The 25,841-nt window shown below is 39.2% G+C and overlaps 1 protein-coding gene across 1 annotated transcript in view; it reads left to right on the top strand.

Annotated features, from left to right (window-relative positions):
* LOC138335416 (probable JmjC domain-containing histone demethylation protein 2C) overlaps positions 1–25,841 on the top strand; it is a 74,760-nt gene that overhangs the window by 33,968 nt on the left and 14,951 nt on the right. Inside the window, exons 4-5 of the mRNA XM_069284496.1 lie at positions 961–1,167; positions 12,639–12,723. Of these exons, the coding sequence (XP_069140597.1) occupies positions 961–1,167; positions 12,639–12,723 (292 nt within the window). The remainder of the gene's footprint in view (positions 1–960; positions 1,168–12,638; positions 12,724–25,841) is intronic.

Genomic DNA, 25,841 nt, shown 5'->3' with positions numbered 1-25,841 from the left:
AACTAAAGTTTGACTTCGTTTAGCTTTCCAATAAAAACAGTTAAAAAAATAATGCGTTTCTGCAGTTTCCTTATTCAATACTCATGTTGCAACGTTTTCCAATTTAAAGGAAAAGTACCTGTTGCTGTGTTTGGGGGTTTCAATTAGGCTTGCGTAAACATGAGCTGTAACATCACTGCTAGGTGGTTGTTGGTGAGAAAATGGCCTCTTGTGTATATTTTATCTGTTTTATCAGCCATTTCCCTCAGCATGACAAATCCAATTAAATCCAGAGAGATAGTATAAATAAACAGCAATCAGGAAGTAACATCTAACATAGAACCGCCATCTGTTTTTTTACACACAAATATTGGTTTATATTCACCCCATGCTGGGAGTCTAGGCTGGTAATGGGGGGTGTGGAATTCACCAAGGATAAAAATATTCAAATAGAGATGATACAGTCTAGGTAATAGTTTTACCAACATTTGCGAAATTCTGCAGTTTTCATATAACTATACTAGATGGGCTATGAAGCAAAGTCATCTCATAAATTCTCACATATTGTAAATGATCCTGACATCAACTCAAGAGACATGCATTACCATGTTGTTGATTCAAGTGTCTTGATTTGGCTGGAAACAAGTTGTTGATGTAGCTGTAATCATATTGGTTTAGCTGTAGATATTAATATATCTTTGGTGTAGCTCTATGAACAGGTCATTGGTTTAGCAAAAATTGAGCATTGGTTTGAACAGGTCATAGGTTTAGCTGTAAATAGGTCGTTGGTTCAGCTAGGTCAAGGTCATATAGCTGTAATTTGCCTGTATATGGGCCAGTATAAGGTAAAACCCTGTTATATCTTCACCTGGTATGCCAAACTCGATTATTGCCATAAATTTATTCAGAACAGATTTTCGTCCATATAAACATGTCTGTAATATCTGTAACTATCCTAAAGATATTATTTATGTATTACAGGAAGGTGATGAAAATAAAGCGCGGACACTTGGACGTTTTCCGGAGACAGGCTTGGCTATAAAGGCGTGGCAGGACTACCAAGACGGCCAGAAGATCCTGCTGACAACTCCGTCTGTCCTGGTGGGGTATCGTGTGGAAGTGTACCGCGCCGAGGGAACCACCCAGTGGTACACTGCTGTCATACAGTCCTACAACCATACTACCAAGGTCAGTATCCACCCAACATAAAGTTCCGCTTCTTCATCTTTTTATACCCCCGCCATGAAAGGTAGAGATATAATATGCAATATCTTGTGAATACCAGGTATTTGTTTTGTACCCAAGGAAAACTGGCCAGACCTTTTAGGTTTTGCTTTTCTGGGGTACTTTCACATACAATGTGGAGATACAATAATTCAATATCTTGTGATTATGACTGTATTGTACCCAAGACATTTTAATTTTAGCTTTTCTAGCGTACTTTCACATACAGTGGCCTTCAAAAAATAACACTTAAATTTGAATGCACAATTTTAGGAGTTTTTGGGAACTTTTGCATGGTAAAATTCATCCACATTAGCCATTATTGGACTATGAATCTTGGAATACAGAGATCATGCCTCATTTGTATTCAACTATCTCCTGGAATGAAGCTGGAGAAAATTGCATGCAAGTGATGAGCATTACTGGCAGCATTATTGAGGTCATTATAGCGGAATCGGTTCAAGCGCTGATCCAGGAAGTATACTCTATCTGGAAATTGAGCCTCCACAAATATAACTGGCTGCCAATTTGTTATGGATGTAGTGGAGAATTCATACTGATTCCCTCGACAGAGCTTGCAAGGATCAGTGTTCCTGGCTAATAATGTATGTACCAGCAGCGCTTTGGGTAAAGAAACATGCTGTTCTTCAAGGACGCAAATCCATCATACCAGAAACAAATTAACACAAAGATCAATGCGACAGACTTTATATTTGCATTTATGCCCGAGTTGCCACGACAACCAGATTCGTGATGCATAGTGATGGGGGATTTTATTCCAATTTGCAATGTAACTAGTTGGAGGCCGATTGCTTGATGGGTAAATTGACAATCACAGAAGCCAGAAGAGTTCCATTATCGGCCAGTAGAGAATAGCTTGTCACTTGTTAGGCTTAGATCAAATATTCTGCTTCAGATTCTAAACAATTCTTCAGACATATTGGGCAGAGGTTAAATAAAATAGCTCTTCTTGGAGTTTTTTTCATGCAACACTAAAATAATGTGTTTTCAATGGAATTCGAGAAACAAAGAGTTTTCTGAACTACTCTAAATCCCCATTTTCATCGGTTTTATGATGATACAGAAAAATGTCTTGATGGAAGTGAGGGGTGGGTGTTAGATTTTTATTAAGATTACAAAAAAGTTCTTAATGGAAAGGAGGGAAAGATGTTTAAAGAAAATACTTCATTTGCCCAATAGCCGCACTTTTGGCTTTAACTTTAAAATGCAGGGTTACAGTAAGAGAGAAAAGAGGAAATTTAAATTAAAACAAACAAATATGTATTTCCAAAATGGTTTTAATATTTATCAGATAAAATTCGGGGCTTTATTTTTTCTTAATCAGGGCTTGAACATACTGTCATAATTTCTCTAAAGCTCAGCAAGGTCAAGGTTACACATGTTCAGATAGAGTTTTTCTGGTGACGTAATATATATTGATTATGTATCTTGCTTCCATTTCAACAATATTTACATATCGTACAGACTTTTGATTATAAGAGACTGCTGGTTGTCATTCTCTGAACTTCTAAGTTTGTGTAAACAATATGACGTAAGATTTTAGATGTCTCCTCCTAAATTTGCCATTAATCTTGAGACATGATGTCAAGCCCGCTCGTGACAAATGAGTAAGAACTAAAAAAAAAAAAAAAAATAATGAAATAAAAATTCACCATTTGGAAAAGAGCATTAATTTCCAGACGTAAGCCTTTGTGATATGCCTTGTTACATATTTTCAGCCTAATGAATGATTCAATAGTCTTGCTCCATGTAATTTTATGACAATGGGCTTCATAACATTTACATCTAAAAATACCACGTTTGTGTGGTTTCAAATGACATTTACCTGACACATACGTTGCATATTAGATCATCTAATACCTGATGACACAATATGTGATGAAATGATAGCTTTAAGGTTTATTACAATGTAGTTGTAAGATTGCTTTCTATTGAATCTTTTGAAGAAGCAGCATTTTTAGCATGTGATATATTTCTAAGTTGTACCAGGTTTTGGAAATGAATAAAAGAAAGACAAAAAAACACCAACCCACAATTCATGCCTGACAATATCATCACTATGCTTTGCTTTAAACAAAAAGATAAAGATTGTCAGCTGTAGCATTCTGCAACAATAGTAGAGATGGACATCATAGGAGCCCAGAGGAGGAGGGGTAATGGTAGAATGTTGGACACCATAACAACTATAGGCCACTACAGCCCAGAGGAGGAGGGCTAATGGTAGAATGTTGGACACCATAACAAGTATAGGCCATTACAGCCCAGAGGAGGAGGGCTAATGGTAGAATGTTGGACACCATAACAACTATAGGCCACTACAGCCCAGAGGAGGAGGGCTAATGGTAGAATGTTGGACACCATAACAACTATAGGCCATTACAGCCCAGAGGAGGAGGGCTAATGGTAGAATGTTGGACACCATAACAACTATAGGCCATTACAGCCCAGAGGAGGAGGAGGACTAATGGTAGAATGTTGGACACCATAACAAGTATAGGCCATTACAGCCCAGAGGAGGAGGGCTAATGGTAGAATGTTGGACACCATAACAAGAATCGACCATTACAGCCCAGAGGAGGAGGGCTAATGGTAGAATGTTGGACACCATAACAACTATAGGCCATTACAGCCCAGAGGAGGAGGGCTAGTGGTAGAATGTTGGACACCATAACAAGTATAGGCCATTACAACCCAGAGGAGGAGGGCTAATGGTAGAATGTTTGACACATAACAACTTTAGGCCATTACAGCCCAGAGGAGGAGGGCTATGGAATGTTGGACACCATAACAATATAGGCCATTACAGCCCAGAGGAGGAGGGCTAATGGTAGAATGTTGGACACCATAACAAGTATAGGCCATTACAGCCCAGAGGAGGAGGGCTAATGGTAGAATGTTGGACACAATAACAACTTTAGGCCATTACAGCCCAGAGGAGGAGGGCTAATGGTAGAATGTTGGACACCATAACAAGTATAGGCCATTACAGCCCAGAGGAGGAGGGCTAATGGTAGAATGTTGGACACCATAACAAGAATAGGCCATTACAGCCCAGAGGAGGAGGGCTAATGGTAGAATGTTGGACACCATAACAACTATAGGCCACTACAGCCCAGAGGAGGAGGGCTAGTGGTAGAATGTTGGACACCATAACAAGTATAGGCCACTACAGCCCAGAGGAGGAGGGCTAATGGTAGAATGTTGGACACCAATAACAACTATAGGCCACTACAGCCCAGAGGAGGAGGGCTTAATGGTAGAATGTTGGACACCATAACAACTATAGGCCACTACAGCCCAGAGGAGGAGGGCTAGTGGTAGAATGTTTGACACCATAACAACTATAGGCCACTACAGCCCAGAGGAGGAGGGCTAATGGTAGAATGTTGGACACCATAACAACTATAGGCCACTACAGCCCAGAGGAGGAGGGCTAATGGTAGAATGTTGGACACCATAACAACTATAGGCCATTACAGCCCAGAGGAGGAGGGCTAGTGGTAGAATGTTGGACACCATAACAAGTATAGGCCATTACAGCCCAGAGGAGGAGGGCTAGTCGTAGAATGTTGGACACCATAACAAGTATAGGCCATTACAGCCCAGAGGAGGAGGGCTAATGGTAGAATGTTGGACACCATAACAACTATAGGCCACTACAGCCCAGAGGAGGAGGGCTAATGGTAGAATGTTGGACACCATAACAACTATAGGCCACTACAGCCCAGAGGAGGAGGGCTAGTGGTAGAATGTTGGACACCATAACAACTATAGGCCACTACAGCCCAGAGGAGGAGGGCTAATGGTAGAATGTTGGACACCATAACAACTATAGGCCATTACAGCCCAGAGGAGGAGGGCTAATGGTAGAATGTTGGACACCATAACAATATAGGCCATTACAGCCCAGAGGAGGAGGGCTATGGTAGAATGTTGACACCATAACAACTATAGGCCATTACAGCCCAGAGGAGGAGGGCTAATGGTAGAATGTTGGACACCATAACAACTATAGGCCATTACAGCCCAGAGGAGGAGGGCTAGTGGTAGAATGTTTGACACCATAACAACTATAGGCCACTACAGCCCAGAGGAGGAGGGCTAATGGTAGAATGTTGGACACCATAACAAGTATAGGCCATTACAGCCCAGAGGAGGAGGACTAATGGTAGAATGTTGGACACCATAACAACTATAGGCCATCACAGCCCAGAGGAGGAGGGCTAATGGTAGAATGATGGGCAGCATGACTAGTTTAAGATGCAATGCACTGTATGCTCTCACTTCACCTAAGAAAGTTGGGATTGTGTGAATGGAATAAAGATGACATCTCTATGGCAACTGTTTTGTGCAGAACATAATATCAAAGTGTTATGCCAAGGAGCTGTCTCCATAGCTTTCTCCTTTGTAAGCATTATTCGCTCTCTAAACATAGTTTGTCTTACTTATGTCTAGTCTGAGAGGAAGTTTGTCATTTACTTTCTGATGACCAAAGGTGAAAGAGCAACAAGAGCAACAACCTGAGATCTCCCGATTAAGTATACAACTGCTCTGGTGGAGAGTTCCTTGGTCCACATTTCAGTACAGGCAGGCACCTATACACACCCGCCTGCAAAAAAGTCCTTAATTATTGGTGGATTTAAATGGGCCGCTGGCTATTTACATTGCAGATAACATGGTCTTTTATGCCAGTTGATAGTAGTGGAGCTTTGTAATTAAATGGCCCTGTGTACAGAGACTAGAAATGTCATTTTAATTGAGTAGCTACACACTGGAGTGGGCTACCTTGCATGTTCTGAATAGAAACCTGAGAGGTTTTATCATAACCCGATATCTGCTTGGTCGACAATCACCCGGACTGTAGGCTAACATGTTACAGTTTAGTGGAATGTACACAAGAGATTTTCTGTTTGACATTGAAAGGAGACAAAACACTGACGGGCCACCTGCCAAAGACGACTCACATTTCCTTTTACTTGTAGTTTCTGCCTGCGTATGTGACCCATAGGTAGGGATCACTGCTCTCTGAGATATATACAGGGTGGGGGAGCCTTCTCCGAAAGCTATGGAAGCACTGCTCATATATCACAACCAAATCAGTCATTGGATATTGTACAGGAAAAGGATAGGTGCCAATTTACAAAGCTTCTTTCACTGCCTTTGAATTGGCCATTTCTGTTTTTGAAGGGGCATTTTGTAATAATATCAAAATATCTGGTGACCTTGACAAGATAGTTGCATATAATGTGTGGTGACCTTGACCAGATTAACGACCTTGACCTGTGGTTTTGTGGTATATATATCACCTGGTTTCAATGTGAGCTATTAGGTATGGACTGTCAAGATCACCAAATGATCAGACTTAACAGAGACAAAAGGCCTACACTTAAACCATGATTTTAATGATTTACTCCGATCAAATCAATCTATATTAATTTGGTGATATGCCGTGATTGAACAGCTTTTCTTCAATCATTAAAGATTGCAATAGAAAAACCAGAAGAAACTATTAACCATTGTGGTCATTGCTTGGCAACTCGCCACTGCCCTCACATTTTACCCTCGGGTAGAGGACACTAGTACAGGTATAATAATGGACAATTTGTCCCATATTTGTCTATTTTTATTATCTGTTTTCGGTAAGAAAGAAAAAAAGAGGAAGAACTCCACTCTTCATTGGATTAGTAGCATGACATTATAGCTATACTGAAGTTCAGACAGAAGCCTTTCATAAGCAAGGTAAAGCTTACCCATTAGTTCCTGGCTATAAATCATGCCTGTGTGTACATTTGGCTGTACCATGGAATCGCTGTCGAACATGAAACACAAAGACAGGCCTTAACAAAGGCTTTCAAGTGCCGCGATTATGTAATAAATGCACCAGGGAAAAATCAATGCAAACATTATTGATTGAGTGAACATTAGGGAAATACTTGATTAGTGCTGTGCTGCAAGCTCGGGTCTTTCCTACGCAAATCTTGTAGTTCGGCATTTAAGCCTGGCATCATCGTCAACAAAGATGTTTTTTTAAGCATTAATGATAGCATACTGGTGAAGGTAATACAGCCATTCAACATGTATTGTAAAGGCAACAGGCACTGCAATGGGTCGGTTTTGCTTCGGAATAAACCTGAAAGTTAAAAATGGTTTCTCCCATGAAAATTAAATGTTGTTGGATTTATAAGGATAATGGAGCAGAATTGATTTTACAACAGAAATGATTACGCTCTGCAAGTTAGATTACAGAGACGGGAACCATTCTTTGTCAGGAAGATTTTTGAGCTCTGATAAAGCCGAAGGCAGATTTTTAGCTCTGATAAAGCTGAAGGCATTACAATTGTAACACCAAAATGCACGTATTTATGGAATGTTTTTTCATTTTCTGTTGCTGTATCGAACTGCATTTTCTTTGGGGTAAATACACATAGCTTGGTTTATGCATAATTTCAACTGCTTTTTACAAGACACTATTTACAGAACTCTTTCACACAGCAAAATGTTTTATTTCATGTCATGTTGCTAACTTTACAAGGATATTGGTTTGCTACCAATGTTTCGTATTATATTGAATATTTTTTGAGACCTGATATTATTTTTCACAGACTCCTTTTTTTTTTTCCCCATATCTTTCTTTCTCCATTTACAAATTCTTGTTTTATTCTAGTGTTCTGATTTCATGCTGATCCTGCTTGTGTTTCTTGGTAACCAAGTACTTCCTGTGGGAGACAATACAATATTATTTACAGGAGATAGAGCTGAGGAGTTATAGATTCATCACTGTGTGGGGATCCCTCTTGTGTATTGAATAGGTCAGGCCTAATGTCCTGACAATGCCATCCTCCATTAGTAATTCCATTAGGTAGAGCTAGGGGTCGGTGGGAGACAGCAAGGTGCCCGATTAAACCAATCCAGCAAACGGAAATTCAGTTAGCCATCTAGGCCATGTGGAATTTGGTGTCATCCAATCAGAATAAAGCATGTCTTTTAATGGCCTTGACCTTCCATCAGCTTCCTCAGACAGTCGCAATAGATTTTAATACCATAGGTCACAGATGTCACCTGAGGAATTTTATGCTTTGCTGGAAAAGTCTGTGAACATTTGGTTGGAGTGTGTTTTGATTTACTGGAGAAATGCTTGGCTGTTTTAGTGTTCAACAGGCTATCAAGGGATATTCACTGAACCATAATCAGATCTGGTAGTGGTACTTTATTTTGTTGTAAAGATATTTGTAAATTGATGCATATTTTTTGAATAAATACTAATGTAGCTTGATGGCCCCAGGCCTTGCTGTACTTGGAATCTTCTGAATGGTAAGGTAGCCTTTGAACTTGTTGTACTTGGAATCTTCTGAATGTCAAGGTCACTTATTGACCTTGTTCTCTAATATACATTCAAATATAAGCATGTGTTACAGCTCATTTCCTATTGATGTTGAAGTGTCACTCAATCCTTATTAATGTTTCTGCAGCCTAATTTAGTTTACCAAGGAGAGGGATCAAAACAGTTAAACCATAAGACATAAAATGCTGTCTGATTGATTGCAATTTTTTATGTGTGTTTTACCATCGGTGGAGTGATAAACCTGAATATGATAGTCATTTGAAATTCCCCTTGATGCTTAGTATGCCATCTTCCTTGAATCTAAAAACCATGATGAAGAAGGTAAGTCTGATCAGCCTCTGGATATCCAGCCTAGGGACCCAGGAACCCATCTCCCCACACACTTACAAACCACCGGCATTGGCTCTACTACCCCCTCTCCCCTCTCTCCCCCCCCCCCCCCCCCCCCCCTGTTTTTAAAAACAGTGATATCACTAAGTCAATATACCTGTCTTTCTGAGCTATCAAGACATTATGATCTTCAGTGCCCTGTCACAATTTCTTCGCGGTTTGAGATATCTTTTAAAACTTTGCCATAAACTTCTTTAACAGACATTGCACATTGTTCTTTTACATGGATAATGGAACCAGAGATGATTGCTCACCAATGTCTGAATATATCAAACATTTGAAGGTGTAAGCCAAGGTATTGCAGCCACACACAATTAAGCAATCAACTGGGACTGTTAGAATAAAAAAAATATTGAGTAAAAGTGAAGTAGCGTGCAAAAGAGGACTTATAAAGATCTACAGGTAGATAAAAACAGAATCAATATCAGCAGAGGAAATCTTTTGATCGCTTTAATAGGCAACAATGTGACACATTTCAAAGGAAACTTTTTTTAACATCTGATGATTTCCCAGGTACTGCATTCATTCTACTGTCGTAAAACCAGGGGACATTAAAAAAAGAATGACTAGGAATCCTTGTAATAGAGTAATTGATTCAGGAAGTGAGAGCAGACGTTGGGCCTTTCAAGGTCACTTGTTCCTGGGGCTATTAGGCTTTAGAACCATTCATCAGTCACATAAAAACAGAATTAGAGTATTTGATCAGGATAAACATCGCCATCTGTCGGGATCAACGTTAACAGGGACTGGAGTCAAGGTCAGCAGGGATTCACAGGGAATATTTAGGGGAATCTTGAAATTCAAATTTTCATCAACACGAATATGTTATTATTTTCATCACATTACTCATTCTACCAATACGAAAAAGTAGATAAAAACAATTTTTGATCTTCAGACCAACTTTGACCATAAACTTTATTTCGTTATTCTGGGGTCTAGAAAAAAATATGTAAAAAAAAATTTATGATAAATTATTATTGATGTTCATTTTTGGATTTTTAGAAATTTTTGTCAATCGTTGATAAAAGATATGAATATATAACAACTCATCAAGTGGCTAAATTACTTCTGATTAGGTTACTGAAAACTTTAACCTTTCATTTCAATTTCATTGATCTAATATTGGCTTCTTTGAAGTCCTCTGGTCTTCCTGACTGGTCTGAAAATGCCTTTTAAGCTTCCATTAGGGGAGAGCTGTTAAAATCAAAATAATTTTAAAGCTGTAAAGCAAATTGATAAGATCAGTGAACTCCTAGAAGATTGTTGAGATAATGGTGCTCTGGAGAGACCTTGAAACCTTAATCTGATATTTATCAATCTAGCCAGCCAACACGGAGAGTTTTAACCTCTAAGATTGTGAGTAGTGTTTCTTTACCAGGTATTTATTGTACCAATGTCAAAGTCATTCCAGCACACGTTTTTGACTGGAGAAATCTTGGTGTAGACATAATCATTGATCTTTCAAATTTTCACTTTGAAGATCTTTCAAATTTCACTTTGAAGACAATTTTGTACACATTTGGCATCTTTGTGTGTATCTGCCGCCTGGTCATTTGACTGAAGAAGACAACAGGGTACACCGTCAAACTAGTCATCAAATTATCATGTTAAAAAAACTTTCACTGATCGTGTAGCAAATATTTGTATATAAGTCACTATAGATCTTGTTTTGCTTATATTTGTGGTGTTGTCACTGCCCTCTGCGGGTTAAACCAGTAAAACATGTATCATTTACAGTGTCCATAGGTCAAATGTTTTGTTGTAAAAGTTCATGTGGAAGTATGTGTATTAACCCTTTCAACCCTGAAAACACATTTAGGCTCTTCTAAATCAAAACTTAGACCAGTCCATTATGCAGTTTCAGGGGTGTCTGGTGAGAGATACTGAATGACCTTCAGGTTAGGTCAGCAGACGAACAACTATTACTCCTTACCGCCTGCTTGTTCATGTTTAATTCAATCAGCAAACACTTGGTGTATACAGGGCAAAGTCCAGGGTCACATAGTTGATACAAGTGGCTTTGTGGTCACCCTAATATAAATTTAAATCAGCACTGAGTGGCTATAAGGACCAACAACGCCTCAAATATCCTTCAGGCTCACAATGAATTTATCAGAATATTTGGGGTTCGTCATATTTGAATTTATTTTAATATTGTTTATTTGGGATGATTTAAGGAATGCGGTTGTGGGTAAGGGTATTTGACATATACTGGTACATAGAGTGCAAAGATATGTATTGATGTTGAGTAATAAGGTTCTCCTGCAGTATTTACCAAGGGAAGGCCAGCTGTAATTTGAGCCGTGACTTGAGATTAAGTATCACAGGATTGTTGACAGTATTTACTTTAATTCCTACTTATCGGTGTTTGTGAGAGGGTGAGGAAGTTCAGGTAAATTTGGCTGTCCAATGAGAGATGACACAGCACCAATATAGAAAAGTGTACATTTATTGTGTTTATAACCATTTATCTCTTATAATTATCTCTTGAATCATGTGGAAATAAAGAAATGAAATATATCTTTACTTCAAGTTTGGATATTCTACACAAATCAAACCTGCAAGTAAAGTTAACTGCTTTGAGTTTGACATAAATCAGATGTCTAGACTGTAGTCTGGTACAGGTTTGACCTATATCTGATGGCTAGGCTGTAGTCTGGTACAGGTTTGACCTATATCTGATGGCTAGGCTGTAGTCTGGTACAGGTTTGACCTATATCTGATGGCTAGGCTGTAGTCTGGTACAGGTTTGACCTATATCTGATGGCTAGGCTGTAGTCTGGTACAGGTTTGACCTATATCTGATGGCTAGGCTGTAGTCTGGTACAGGTTTGACCTATATCTGATGGCTAGGCTGTAGTCTGGTACAGGTTTGACCTACAACTGATGGCTAGGCTGTAGTCAGGTACAGGTTTGACCTATATCTGATGGCTAGGCTGTAGTCTGGTACAGGTTTGACCTATATCTGATGGCTAGGCTGTAGTCTGGTACAGGTTTGACCTATATCTGATGGCTAGGCTGTAGTCTGGTACAGATGGCAAGGCTATAATCTGAGTGAGGTTTGACCTATATCTGATGGCTAGGCTGTAGTCTGAGGCAGGTTTGACCTATATCTGATTGGTTTTATCTATATATGATGGCTAGGCTGTAGTTTAAGGCATGTTTGACCTATATCTGATGGCTAGGCTATAGTCTGAGGCAGGTTTGACCTATATCTGATTGGTTTTATCTATATATGATGGCTAGGCTGTAGTTTAAGGCATGTTTGACCTATATCTGATGGCTAGGCTGTAGTCTAAGGCAGGTTTGACCTATATCTGATGGCTAGGCAATAGTCTGAGGGAGGTTTGACCTATATCTGATGGGTTTGACCTATATCTGATGGCTAGGAGAATAGTCTTAGACAGGTTTGACATACATCAAATAACTAGTCTTTATCTGTTGTACTTTCTGTCTCCCAAACTACCAGGTCCCTTTGTTTAATTGAGGCAGTGACCAAAGGACCATCTGCCATGCCCTACACATGGTAATTAGGTGGCTATTGATTGTGTGTTACACAGACATCACACTCAGCCAGTTTTGTGTGAAGTGAGATATTACAGATTTGTATAGGCGCTGGACAGAGTGTAATGTGTATTGTTGGAGAAGAGATAGTGATCTTGTGCTTGCTTTTCCATTTCAGACTCTCTCCGTCACTGATGACACAGTGTTGGAAGAACACAATGAAGATCCAGCTCTCATACAGATGCGATTGATTGATGATGGAGGTAAGGCCTATTGATCTGTCACTCCTTATATATAGCTGTGACCATCACAAGTTATTTATATTCCTTACTCATGATTACTTCATTGTAACCATAGCAACTGATCACCTCTAAAAAAAATTCATCTGATGTATTGACGGTGTACTATAACAGCTCAAAATTATTTTGGTGTTTTGTTGTAAGCTATGCACAAAGACTTCTGATGTTCGGCAAATTTGATTAAATAAACCATGCAATTGATGAGTTAATAAACCACAAAAAATAGAGTATGGACCTTTACTTTGATGTGGTTTGTATATTAAATGAATGAAAAAAAATGTAGAGGGGTCGGACTCTGGCTAAGATTCAAAATATATCATCCGGCTAGTGTTCAAAGGCTCTGGGTTAGAGCCCTGGTCTGACCTCTACATTGCTCCTCTCCTATTAGAATTTACATCGCATTGTAGAAGCTATAAACAATGGTTTAGATACTGTTGTTGTTTTCTCGTATCATGATACTGTAGTGAGAGGTATAAAGCCAACAAGAATCTGGTTGAGTATTTCCACATCAGGTTGTTATTGTAAAGATATCATCCATGATAGTTGAGGACAGAGATAGTTACAAGGATAGGCCTCACTCAGCTACACCTAACCCCAGGTGTGATAGATAGGCAATCACACTGGCTCAGGAGGGTTGTGACTAAGCAGTTATTTTTGAACATAGACGTCATCACCCATGCGTTACCAATCTTTAAATACCAGTGTCCATAGAGCTTTTCCTTTATTCAAAATGTTTATGGTGGTTTTCGAGTTTGTGTCATTAATTTAAGTTGTTGTTTTTTTCTCCTGTGTTAATGGTGAAGAGAAATTTTTCCCTTAGCCAGATAGATTATATCTCACTTTAGATATGACCTTGACATATCTCTAAGGGACTGTCTCAAAACACAATTTATGAAACTTTTGACAATTATTTTTACCAGATAAAATATTGTTCACGTTTAATGGGCTTTTTGACTGACGACTCTTTTGAAGCGAAGACAAATTATGGTCTACTTTGAGGAGGCGAGTGTAATTTTAGTATAAATTACTTTTTAATCTCCACACATAACATCAGACATAGAAAGCACTGTTGATTTATAATTATATAGTTGCCTGCCACAGGCAAATAGCTTTTTTGTTGTGACTGTATGGAGAAATGTTTTGAAGCGGTAATTACTTACTGTATATGGTAGATTTTAATGGGTCTTGCACTCCATTGATGGAATGCTTCTCATTATTATAAGCGGTAATGACGGCTTTTATTTATACTGTTGACAGCACACATCAATATTTTCCACAAAAATTCAATTTCGGAATCTTTGTTGATATAGTCGTGTTTTAGACTCATTGATTCTAACATTGTTAGACCGTGTGACACGTGGACTTATATTCTACTCAATAGGCAGTTACTATAATCGGTAATTCACCTATGTAGGGATTGCTTCTGCACACCAGTGTCTGGGGTTTCATCATAGGATTTCTATTTTAGCTGTCAGGCGATGACAACAATTTATACCTTTCTTCATAATGAAGTGTATTATAAGAATAGAGTGTCACTTTTCTAAACTATATGTCTTTGGAACAGCATATCCATTTCCAGATTAGACAGGTTTTAAGTATTTATGAATTAAGAGGGAAATTAATACAATTATACTTAATTAGACAGGTTTTAAGTATTTATTAATTAAGAGGGAAAATGCCATACAATTATACAGATATACACAGGGATCTGGATTAGACTAGGGTCGGTATTGACAAAATATACTGTACAGTCATAGCTAAGTCTAGAAATCCATCATTTCTAGAATTCATTGTTCTGCATTTTAGTCATGTGAATTTCGTCACCATGGGACATTATTTCGGACACATTTGAATAAAAAAAAAATGGTGGTACACAGACTGAATAATGAACAATAAGAATCATAACTACAACTAGCAATTTAATGTATGGTGATAAATGTTTTCTTAGATGGCAGTTAGAAATAAACAGAATACGAGGATGAAAAATACATAAATTTCAATGATTAATCATTATCAAACCACTGCTTTCTATCAATGTATTGACCTTTATTTATTTTGCCTTCAGAAAGCTGACTGAAATTTCTCTTTCATCTGCATTAGTATACCTTTTTCTAAACTTTATAGTGAAATTTAACAAAAATAGAGTAGAAAGCATCATAATTACTGGTAATATTATTGGTGAAGTATCTTCAAGTCTGTACAATGTCATTTATTTCAACCTTGAGTCATGTCGGTCAACGTCATAAGTGTTGTTTCATCCCGTAGCCAGAGAATTTGGCGTGTTTTAATAAAACACCTTTATGTTGAAGGTGCGCTCTAGCTGCCTTTGAATTTAATAAGACATATTTCATAGAAGCATGATTGAAATTTTTTTCCCGACCGTAGAGCCTTCAACCACAAGAGACATCATGTTGTACAGCTCATTTAAATAAATCCATGCTCATCTGTGACAGTGACAGATATTAGACACATGGCTATATTACATCACCTGCATTTTACAATTCATTTGTCATAACACTACAAGACAAGCAAATTTTTATCCATTGATGTACGACTTAATTGTTAAAAGATTGAGACAAGAAAAGAGTCAACACCAAAGAAATTAAGTCTTGTCTTATACTTGTTTTCACATTTATTTGGGTGTAAAAAATTATTTCTTAGATCAAATTTCTATGTTCTTGTCGGAAAAATAGTTTCTCAGCTTAATCTTGCATTCTTATTTTCTTCATAATTTACTAATTTTGCTTACATCCAATTTAGGTAATATATATATGTTATAATTTCTTCTTGAAGTGTTTCTGAAAATCTTCAAATCAACATTGTATTTCAATAATTGTTGTGCTCAACTATACCTTATCTGTCTGCTGTTTCAAAGAAGACAAGAATTCTTGTTTTTCCTGGTCCAAGGTGTGTGGCAGGGTGATGCCATGGGCCCTTTACTTTTGTTCCATTACAAACACAAAAAAAAATTTTATATGAATAGAAAACTCATCATTCTTTTACCATGAATACTTGTTTTTTGTGATACTATTTTCTGTTTTTCAATAAATATTTGATGAGTATTCATTGGAATTCTTAACAGGAAATATTTGTCACAAAATGTTATAAATCAAGATTAAAATACAAGACAAATCTACAGCACACTTCAGATTGTAATGCTTTAAAATGACATCAGGAGACGACATTCCTGTTGTAAATTTAACGAACATCCTGTACAACACTCCGGCGAAAGTTTCCTTCCAGTGGCGGATATGAGGAGGCGAAGGTTGCATGTTCCGACAATAGATTGAACGAAATGACGGATCAGAGATAAATAATTAAGGCCCAGTGCTGTAGGCTAGCAAGGCATAGGGAGTTGTCAGCAGAAACACTTGTAATTATACTAAGAGGATGATGGATTTTATCTTATCATGCCATGGACTGCATTACTTAATGGTTATTGATTGTCTGGCTGGGGTAGAGGCATTTATTGTCTGATGATGGCAACCATTGATAATCCTCGATGTATACCTGGTCTTGTCTGGAACTTCATCATTTTGGTATCAGATCTTCAGCTTCATTGCTTGTGTATCAGATCTTAAACTTCATCGCTTGTGTATAAAATCTTACATTTCATCGCTTGAGTATAAAATCTTCAACTTCATCTATTGATTATAAAATCTTAAACTTTATTGCTTGTGTATAAATTTTAAACATCACTTGTATATCAAATCTTAACATTCCTTTTGGAAATTGATGATACAAAAAGCTGGCATATTGTGTATAGCTAAGAATTGTCATTGGTCTAAAACTTAATCACCTGGATATTAGATCTTAACTTCATCACTTGTGTGTGAAATCTTAAACTTCATCATGGGTTTTTCAGATCTTAAACTTCACCTCTTGTGCATCAAATTTGAGCTTTCCTTTGAAAATTGATGAATCAAAAAAGTTGGTATATTGTAAGCTAAGAAATTGTTTCTTTATTTTGGATTGATTTAAGGAATGTTAGTGTACATGCTACTTTGAAGAGCTATTGCCATGATATAATAAGTGTTTGTTGGGAGAGCTCACAAATAAGTCTTGTTTCTGATGATTTACGACAGAGAAGACTTCATTTGGCTGCTGATGAACAATAACTGTCTGTATGTACTTGATAACATTATAGTCTTACAGGGCCGGGGTAATTAATTCTCAAGGGGGGATGGAGAACTTCCAATATTTATAGACCTTATAACATCTCCTCTGCACAGTTCCTTAGGAGCTGTGAGGTTGATCCAGTTTGCTATCAGAGAGAAAAAACAGTTTAGCTTATGCAGCTGTATAAGTTTTAACATCAAAGTGTAGATTTTCTTACTGAAAGGCTGCTTCACCAAGTTCATCAGCACTTTTGTCCTTGTCTGAGCAGACGGGCGGTTACATTAAGATTGTGACATATCTGATAGTCCATTACACTGGGACAATGGCTGACAGAGAGAAATCATTACCAATGTGACGAGAGTCGGGGCTCTATGTGAAGGTAGAACCTCTTGTGATTGGTCTGGACCCATGATATGGGGCAATGGCTGAGGAGTGAAATCATTACCAATGTGAGGAGAGACTGGGCTCTATGTGAGGGTAGAACCTCTCGTGTTTGGTCTGGATCCATGATGTGGGGCAATGGCTGACAAGAGAAATCAGCACCAATTTGTGGAGAGTCTGGTCTCACCATGAGGGTATAACCTCTGTGTTTGGTCTGAGATGTGAGAAATAGATGATATTTAGTCTGGTTAACAAACCTAACAACTCTCCCACTCTGGAATTCTGCCAAATTGGTTGGCATGCTTCACCTATTTGCCCTTGAGATGCAATTTCATATTTGAGGTATAAATATAGCCAGGAAAACAGGGAACATGTCAGAATAAGGCATCATGGCCAAGGTCTATAGAACACTTGGTCAAATTGGAATATTGGAATCCCCCACCTAAACTTCCAATAATTTAGTTCACACTTGTTATTATGTTGAATGTGATGAAGTTTAGTTGTTGTCAAAGTGCAGGCCAGCTATTGTTGTCACAATTATAACCTGGTCTACACAGTAAGTTTTGTTTAGGGGTCGCGGTGGCTGTGTGGTTAAGATGTCCCGACCGACATATTACCACAAGCCCTCCACCTATGGAAGTTGGGTTCGAATCCCAAGTGGGGCAGTTGCAAGGTACTGACCGCTGGTGGTTTTTCTCTGGGTACTCTGGCTTTTCTCCACCAACAAACCTGGCACATCCTTACATGACCCTGGCTGTTAATAGGACGTTAAACTAATAAAACCAAAACAGTGGTTTTTTTAATACACTTTGTTTATTTTCTGATCTTGTAAATATAAAACTGTTAACAGAAAAACACTACAGCTGTTCAGTTAGGTATGTTTCTACTCCACCAACTAAATATTATACATCAGTGAAAAATTGTTATCGTTTTTATCATCTCTTGTTTACATGCCAAAACAGATGGTACTGTTTTGTTGTTGTTTGAGCCTGTGGAGTTTTATAACCGCTAGCCTGAAGCCTCATTAGTTGCGGAGTGGGAAGTCATTTGGACAAGGTAACAATTGTAAATGACTGTTGCTGTGGCCTGCAGAGCGTTGAGGAATATTTATAGTGCTGGCAAGTCACGCTGTTGGCAACGTAATGTCTAAACCAGTAAATGTCAGTTAAGGACGTCCTGACCTGCTTAAAGGCAGGCTGTGTAATTAAAGCCTCAGGCATCTACATCACTCGTCTCAAAACGATGACAACATGATGAGCGCTCACCAGTACAACTCTATGTATTTGTGTTACAATGGAAGCCGTCAGGATAATTTGGTAATGTAATGTTATTGAATGAATCGAAGATGTAAAGAATTTCATGGAGGTTAAAAATATTTGTGTATCTTAGAACCTCTGTATCCATTGACCATCAACATTTGCCTGACCATCTAGTAGCCATTGACCATCAACCATTATCTGACCAGCTAGTAGCCATTGATTATCGGCCTTGGCCATCAACCATTATCTGACCACTAGTACCATTGACCATCGACAGACCATCACATTACCTGACCAGCTAGTAGCCATAGACCATCGACCATGACCATCAACCATTACCTGACCAGCTAGTAGCCATTGACCATCAACCTTGGCCTCATCAGCCATTACCTACTGACCAGCTAGTAGCCATTGACCATCGACCTTGGCCATCATAGCCATTACCTGACCACTAGTAGCCATGACCATCGACCTTGGCCATCATCAGACATTACCTGACCAGCTAGTAGCCATGACCATCGTATCATCAGACATTACCTGACCAGCTAGTAGACCATCGACCATGACCATCAATCATTACCTGACCAGCTAGTAGCCATTGACCATCGACCTTGACCATCAACCATTACCTGACCAGCTAGTAGCCATTGACCATCGACCTTGGCCATCAACCATTATCTGACCAGCTAGTAGCCATTGACCATCGACCTTGACCATCAACCATTACCTGACCAGCTAGTAGCCATTGACCATCGACCTTGGCCATCAAGCCATTACCTGACCACTAGTAGCCATTGACCATCGACCTTGGCCATCATCAGACATTACCTGACCTAGTAGCCATTGACCATCAACCTTGACCATCAAACATTACCTGACCAGCTTGTGGCCAGGACATTAAATTACATATGGCATGTAAATCTGGAGACGGCATATCAAACTTGTGAACATTGATTGATTACTGCTGTAAGGCATGCATTTCATTAAATTGTCGCTGTTAATGTTTCATCGACATAAATGGTTGGAAATGGTTAATTCTCATTTGGAAATCAATTCAACACTAGGCTAGAGTTGACCTGGATTCAACTGCGTGGAGGTATTAATAAAGTCAGAGTTCCCTGAGAAAAAAACCACTGACCTAGCAGTGCACAACCTATACCTTAAAAAATGCCCCCATATTGGTCTTGGAATGTTCAGCCTAAATGTGGAGGGCTGGTGATATGGCCTAAAACACTTGTACACTATTGTCTACAGTTAGGAGGTCAGACAATCCAACCTTTTCCATATTTTATAGGCCTATCTACTGATTTGTAAAAATGTAAGTTACACACTCCGTTTTTGAACAAGGATAAAAGTGATATGGCACAACAAAGTATGTGGCTGAAGGTCCATATCAATAACCTTGGACATTATCACTGGCAGAAATAAGTATCCATTGAGAATAAAGTCTAAGTCCACATTTGTTTTCTCTGATGTTTGAATTCATGGTGAAATATTAGGTTTGATGTTTGTGCTGTTTATACCAATGGACCAGACTGCAAAGGGTTCAAAAGGCTGTTAGAAAAGAAACAGGGAAGGCTAGAATGTGTTTGGGTGGATATGTTTACACAGCATGTCTGAAGGCATAAACCAAGCAACGGGTGAGGACTATTTAGTGGTGTAGCCATGTTTTGCTGTAGATTCCAGAAGCACATGCCCAGTATCTGTTTACATGATTGGTAGCCAGGGAACAGAAGGATTTGGAGAGAACATTGATCTACAATTCCAGCACACGTGCCTCCCAATCCTTCTCTCACCCCGGTCTACCTGATTGCTGGGCCGCTATAATTGGTGTAGCTGCACCTCCTGTATGTTGGATTCAGAGCCCTGGACCCTTGCCAGCCATGTGGTTTGTTATTTCGAGCTTGTAAACACTTGCCCAATTTTTACTTGCACCAATAAGTGCCAGTACGTCTTCCTAACATCACTATAGGGTTGAGCCTGCCAGCACAGCATTCCTGGCTGACAACCATAACTCCTTTGTGGAACTTCTCCAAACATTTCTCTATGTGGCATGCATCTTCGGTATGCTGTAGTAGTTGAGATTCAGAGGAACATTTAGGTTTGTCATTCACTACAGGGCCGTTTCTCTCTCTCTCTGCACTAGATAAATGGGGTCGGGAAGGAAGTTATCAATAAATGATAGCTGTTGTTAGTAATGGTTTAGCTTGTGTATACTACAGTTTGCAGTTAGGATTGAGACACCAAGGTATGGAGACACTTAAAAATAAAAGTAACTACAGTTTGTAGTTAGGATTGAGACACCAAGGTATGGAGACACCTAAAAACAAAAGTATCTACAGTTTGTAGTTAGGATTGAGACACCAAGGTATGGAGACACCTAAAAATAAAAGTATCTACAGTTTGTAGATAGGATTGAGACACTAAGGTATGGAGACACCTAAAATAAAAGTAACTACAGTTTGTAGTTAGGATTGAGACACCAAGGCATGGAGACAGCTAGAAACAACAGTAACTACAGTTTGTAGTTAGGATTGAGACACCAAGGCAGGGAGACAGCTAGAAAACAACAGTTACTACAGTTTGTAGTTAGGATTGAGACACCAAGGCAGGGAGACAGCTAGAAACAACATGTTACTACAGTTTGTAGTTAGGATTGAGACACCAAGGCAGGGAGACAGCTAGAAACAACAGTTACTACAGTTTGTAGTTAGGATTGAGACACCAAGGCAATGAGACAGCTAGAAACAACAGTTACTACAGTTTGTAGTTAGGATTGAGACACCAAGGCAGGAGACAGCTAGAAACAACAGTTACTACAGTTTGTAGTTAGGATTGAGACACCAAGGCAGGGAGACAGCTAGAAACAACTGTTATTACAGTTTGTAGTTAGGATTGAGACACCAAGGCAATGAGACAGCTAGAAACAACTGTTACTACAGTTTGTAGTTAGGATTGAGACACCAAGGCAGGGAGACAGCTAGAAACAACAGTTACTACAGTTTGTAGTTAGGATTGAGACACCAAGGCAGGGAGACAGCTAGAAACAACATTTACTACAGTTTGTAGTTGGGATTGAGACACCAAGGCAGGGAGACAGCTAGAAACAACATTTACTACAGTTTGTAGTTAGGATTGAGACACCAAGGCAATGAGACAGCTAGAAACAACAGTTACTACAGTTTGTAGTTGGGATTGAGACACCAAGGCAGGGAGACAGCTAGAAACAACAGTTACTACAGTTTGTAGTTAGGATTGAGACACCAAGGCAGGGAGACAGCTAGAAACAACAGTTACTACAGTTTGTAGTTAGGATTGAGACACCAAGGCAGGGAGACAGCTAGAAACAACAGTTACTACAGTTTGTAGTTAGGATTGAGACACCAAGGCAGGGAGACAGCTAGAAACAACAGTTACTACAGTTTGTAGTTAGGATTGAGACACCAAGGCAGGGAGACAGCTAGAAACAACAGTTACTACAGTTTGTAGTTAGGATTGAGACACCAAGGCAGGGAGACAGCTAGAAACAACTGTTACTACAGTTTGTAGTTAGGATTGAGACACCAAGGCAATGAGACAGCTAGAAACAACTGTTATTACAGTTTGTAGTTAGGATTGAGACACCCAAGGCAGGGAGACAGCTAGAAACAACAGTTACTACAGTTTGTAGTTAGGATTGAGACACCAAGGCAGGGAGACAGCTAGAAACAACAGTTACTACAGTTTGTAGTTAGGATTGAGACACCAAGGCAGGGAGACAGCTAGAAACAACAGTTACTACAGTTTGTAGTTAGGATTGAGACACCAAGGCAGGGAGACAGCTAGAAACAACAGTTACTACAGTTTGTAGTTAGGATTGAGACACCAAGGCAGGGAGACAGCTAGAAACAACAGTTACTACAGTTTGTAGTTAGGATTGAGACACCAAGGCAGGGAGACAGCTAGAAACAACTGTTACTACAGTTTGTAGTTAGGATTGAGACACCAAGGCAGGGAGACAGCTAGAAACAACAGTTACTACAGTTTGTAGTTAGGATTGAGACACCAAGGCAGGGAGACAGCTAGAAACAACTGTTACTACAGTTTGTAGTTAGGATTGAGACACCAAGGCAGGGAGACAGCTAGAAACAACAGTTACTACAGTTTGTAGTTAGGATTGAGACACCAAGGCAGGGAGACAGCTAGAAACAACAGTTACTACAGTTTGTAGTTAGGATTGAGACACCAAGGCAGGGAGACAGCTAGAAACAACAGTTACTACAGTTTGTAGTTGGGATTGAGACACCAAGGCAGGGAGACAGCTAGAAACAACAGTTACTACAGTTTGTAGTTAGGATTGAGACACCAAGGCAGGGAGACAGCTAGAAACAACTGTTACTACAGTTTGTAGTTAGGATTGAGACACCAAGGCAGGGAGACAGCTAGAAACAACAGTTACTACAGTTTGTAGTTAGGATTGAGACACCAAGGCAGGGAGACAGCTAGAAACAACAGTTACTACAGTTTGTAGTTAGGATTGAGACACCAAGGCAGGGAGACAGCTAGAAACAACAGTTACTACAGTTTGTAGTTAGGATTGAGACACCAAGGCAGGGAGACAGCTAGAAACAACAGTTACTACAGTTTGTAGTTAGGATTGAGACACCAAGGCAGGGAGACAGCTAGAAACAACAGTTACTACAGTTTGTAGTTAGGATTGAGACACCAAGGCAGGGAGACAGCTAGAAACAACAGTTACTACAGTTTGTAGTTAGGATTGAGACACCAAGGCAGGGAGACAGCTAGAAACAACAGTTACTACAGTTTGTAGTTAGGATTGAGACACCAAGGCAGGGAGACAGCTAGAAACAACTACTACAGTTTGTAGTTAGGATTGAGACACCAAGGCAGGGAGACAGCTAGAAACAACAGTTACTACAGTTTGTAGTTAGGATTGAGACACCAAGGCAGGGAGACAGCTAGAAACAACAGTTACTACAGTTTGTAGTTAGGATTGAGACACCAAGGCAGGGAGACAGCTAGAAACAACAGTTACTACAGTTTGTAGTTGAGGATTGAGACACCAAGGCAGGGAGACAGCTAGAAACAACAGTTACTACAGTTTGTAGTTAGGATTGAGACACCAAGGCAGGGAGACAGCTAGAAACAACAGTTACTACAGTTTGTAGTTAGGATTGAGACACCAAGGCAGGGAGACAGCTAGAAACAACAGTTACTACAGTTTGTAGTTAGGATTGAGACACCAAGGCAGGGAGACAGCTAGAAACAACTGTTACTACAGTTTGTAGTTAGGATTGAGACACCAAGGCAGGGAGACAGCTAGAAACAACAGTTACTACAGTTTGTAGTTAGGATTGAGACACCAAGGCAGGGAGACAGCTAGAAACAACAGTTACTACAGTTTGTGTAGTTAGGATTGAGACACCAAGGCAGGGAGACAGCTAGAAACAACAGTTACTACAGTTTGTAGTTAGGATTGAGACACCAAGGCAGGGAGACAGCTAGAAACAACAGTTACTACAGTTTGTAGTTAGGATTGAGACACCAAGGCAGGGAGACAGCTAGAAACAACAGTTACTACAGTTTGTAGTTAGGATTGAGACACCAAGGCAGGGAGACAGCTAGAAACAACAGTTACTACAGTTTGTAGTTAGGATTGAGACACCAAGGCAGGGAGACAGCTAGAAACAACAGTTACTACAGTTTGTAGTTGGGATTGAGACACCAAGGCAGGGAGACAGCTAGAAACAACAGTTACTACAGTTTGTAGTTAGGATTGAGACACCAAGGCAGGGAGACAGCTAGAAACAACTGTTACTACAGTTTGTAGTTAGGATTGAGACACCAAGGCAGGGAGACAGCTAGAAACAACAGTTACTACAGTTTGTAGTTAGGATTGAGACACCAAGGCAGGAGACAGCTAGAGAAACAACAGTTACTACAGTTTGTAGTTAGGATTGAGACACCAAGGCAGGGAGACAGCTAGAAACAACAGTTACTACAGTTTGTAGTTAGGATTGAGACACCAAGGCAGGGAGACAGCTAGAAACAACAGTTACTACAGTTTGTAGTTAGGATTGAGACACCAAGGCAGGGAGACAGCTAGAAACAACAGTTACTACAGTTTGTAGTTAGGATTGAGACACCAAGGCAGGGAGACAGCTAGAAACAACAGTTACTACAGTTTGTAGTTGGGATTGAGACACCAAGGCAGGGAGACAGCTAGAAACAACAGTTACTACAGTTTGTAGTTAGGATTGAGACACCAAGGCAGGGAGACAGCTAGAAACAACATTACTACAGTTTGTAGTTAGGATTGAGACACCAAGGCAGAGACAGCTAGAAACAACAGTTACTACAGTTTGTAGTTGGGATTGAGACACCAAGGCAGGGAGACAGCTAGAAACAACAGTTACTTTAGTTTGTAGTTAGGATTGAAACACCAAGGCAATGAGACAGCTAGAAACAACATTAACTACAGTTTGTAGTTAGGGCTAGAAAGATAAAGCTTACTATAGGTACATCATCTAAGAAACAAATGTTAACTTGGCTTTAAGTATAAATACAAACTCTGGATGTAAGGCACCAAGGTCAAAGACTTCAAACCTTATACAAACACCCGTCATATTGCTTATTAATTACCCTGCTTCCTGCTTTTCCAATTTGTGTTAATTAATTGATTTCTATATAGAGAAGCTTTGATGGAAAAATCAATACCCTTTGGTGTTTTAAAACAAATAGAATGCAATACAAATGTGACCGTATTTGTTGCTGAGGCTGTTCCACTGTGAAGTACATTGTGAACTAGTTTTTCTTGTTCTATTATTTACTGCCTTGAAATTGCCTTCCTTTGTTACATTGTTTTGAAGGACCGAATTTTCAAACTTTTGTCCTTGAAGATAAAAACTTCATATTTTTCTGTAACAAAGGCAACATTTCTGCCTAGCTGTAATCTCAATAAATTCTGTAAAAAAATTGTCTTTGAGTACTATTCAGTCAAATCTTGTAATCCTCTGTCCATAGGCATCATATTCGTTCACAACATGAGATATGCAATTTGAATTTGAGTTGAGGTTCGATATCTGGTAACCAAACAATACAAACGGTGAGTCAACTAAACCATAAAATCATTAACTGCTGAATGGTCGAGTCAACTCTCCAGTAACCATCACCGTAATGTGTGCTTTATGACAATCAAATGTGGATTATTGAATGTTTTACAAAATTATCTGATTTAAAAAAATTGGCATTTGCAACTTTAATGTATTCTAATCTAACGTAATGCATTCATAGCAAAGTCACACTACAGCAAGATTTACAGCC

The sequence above is a fragment of the Argopecten irradians genome, chromosome 11 (assembly GCF_041381155.1).
Source record: "Argopecten irradians isolate NY chromosome 11, Ai_NY, whole genome shotgun sequence".
In the NCBI taxonomy this organism is placed as follows: Eukaryota; Metazoa; Mollusca; class Bivalvia; order Pectinida; family Pectinidae; genus Argopecten; species Argopecten irradians.
Note: the sequence above shows the minus strand (reverse complement) of the source record. Positions and strands in the feature narration are given on the sequence as shown.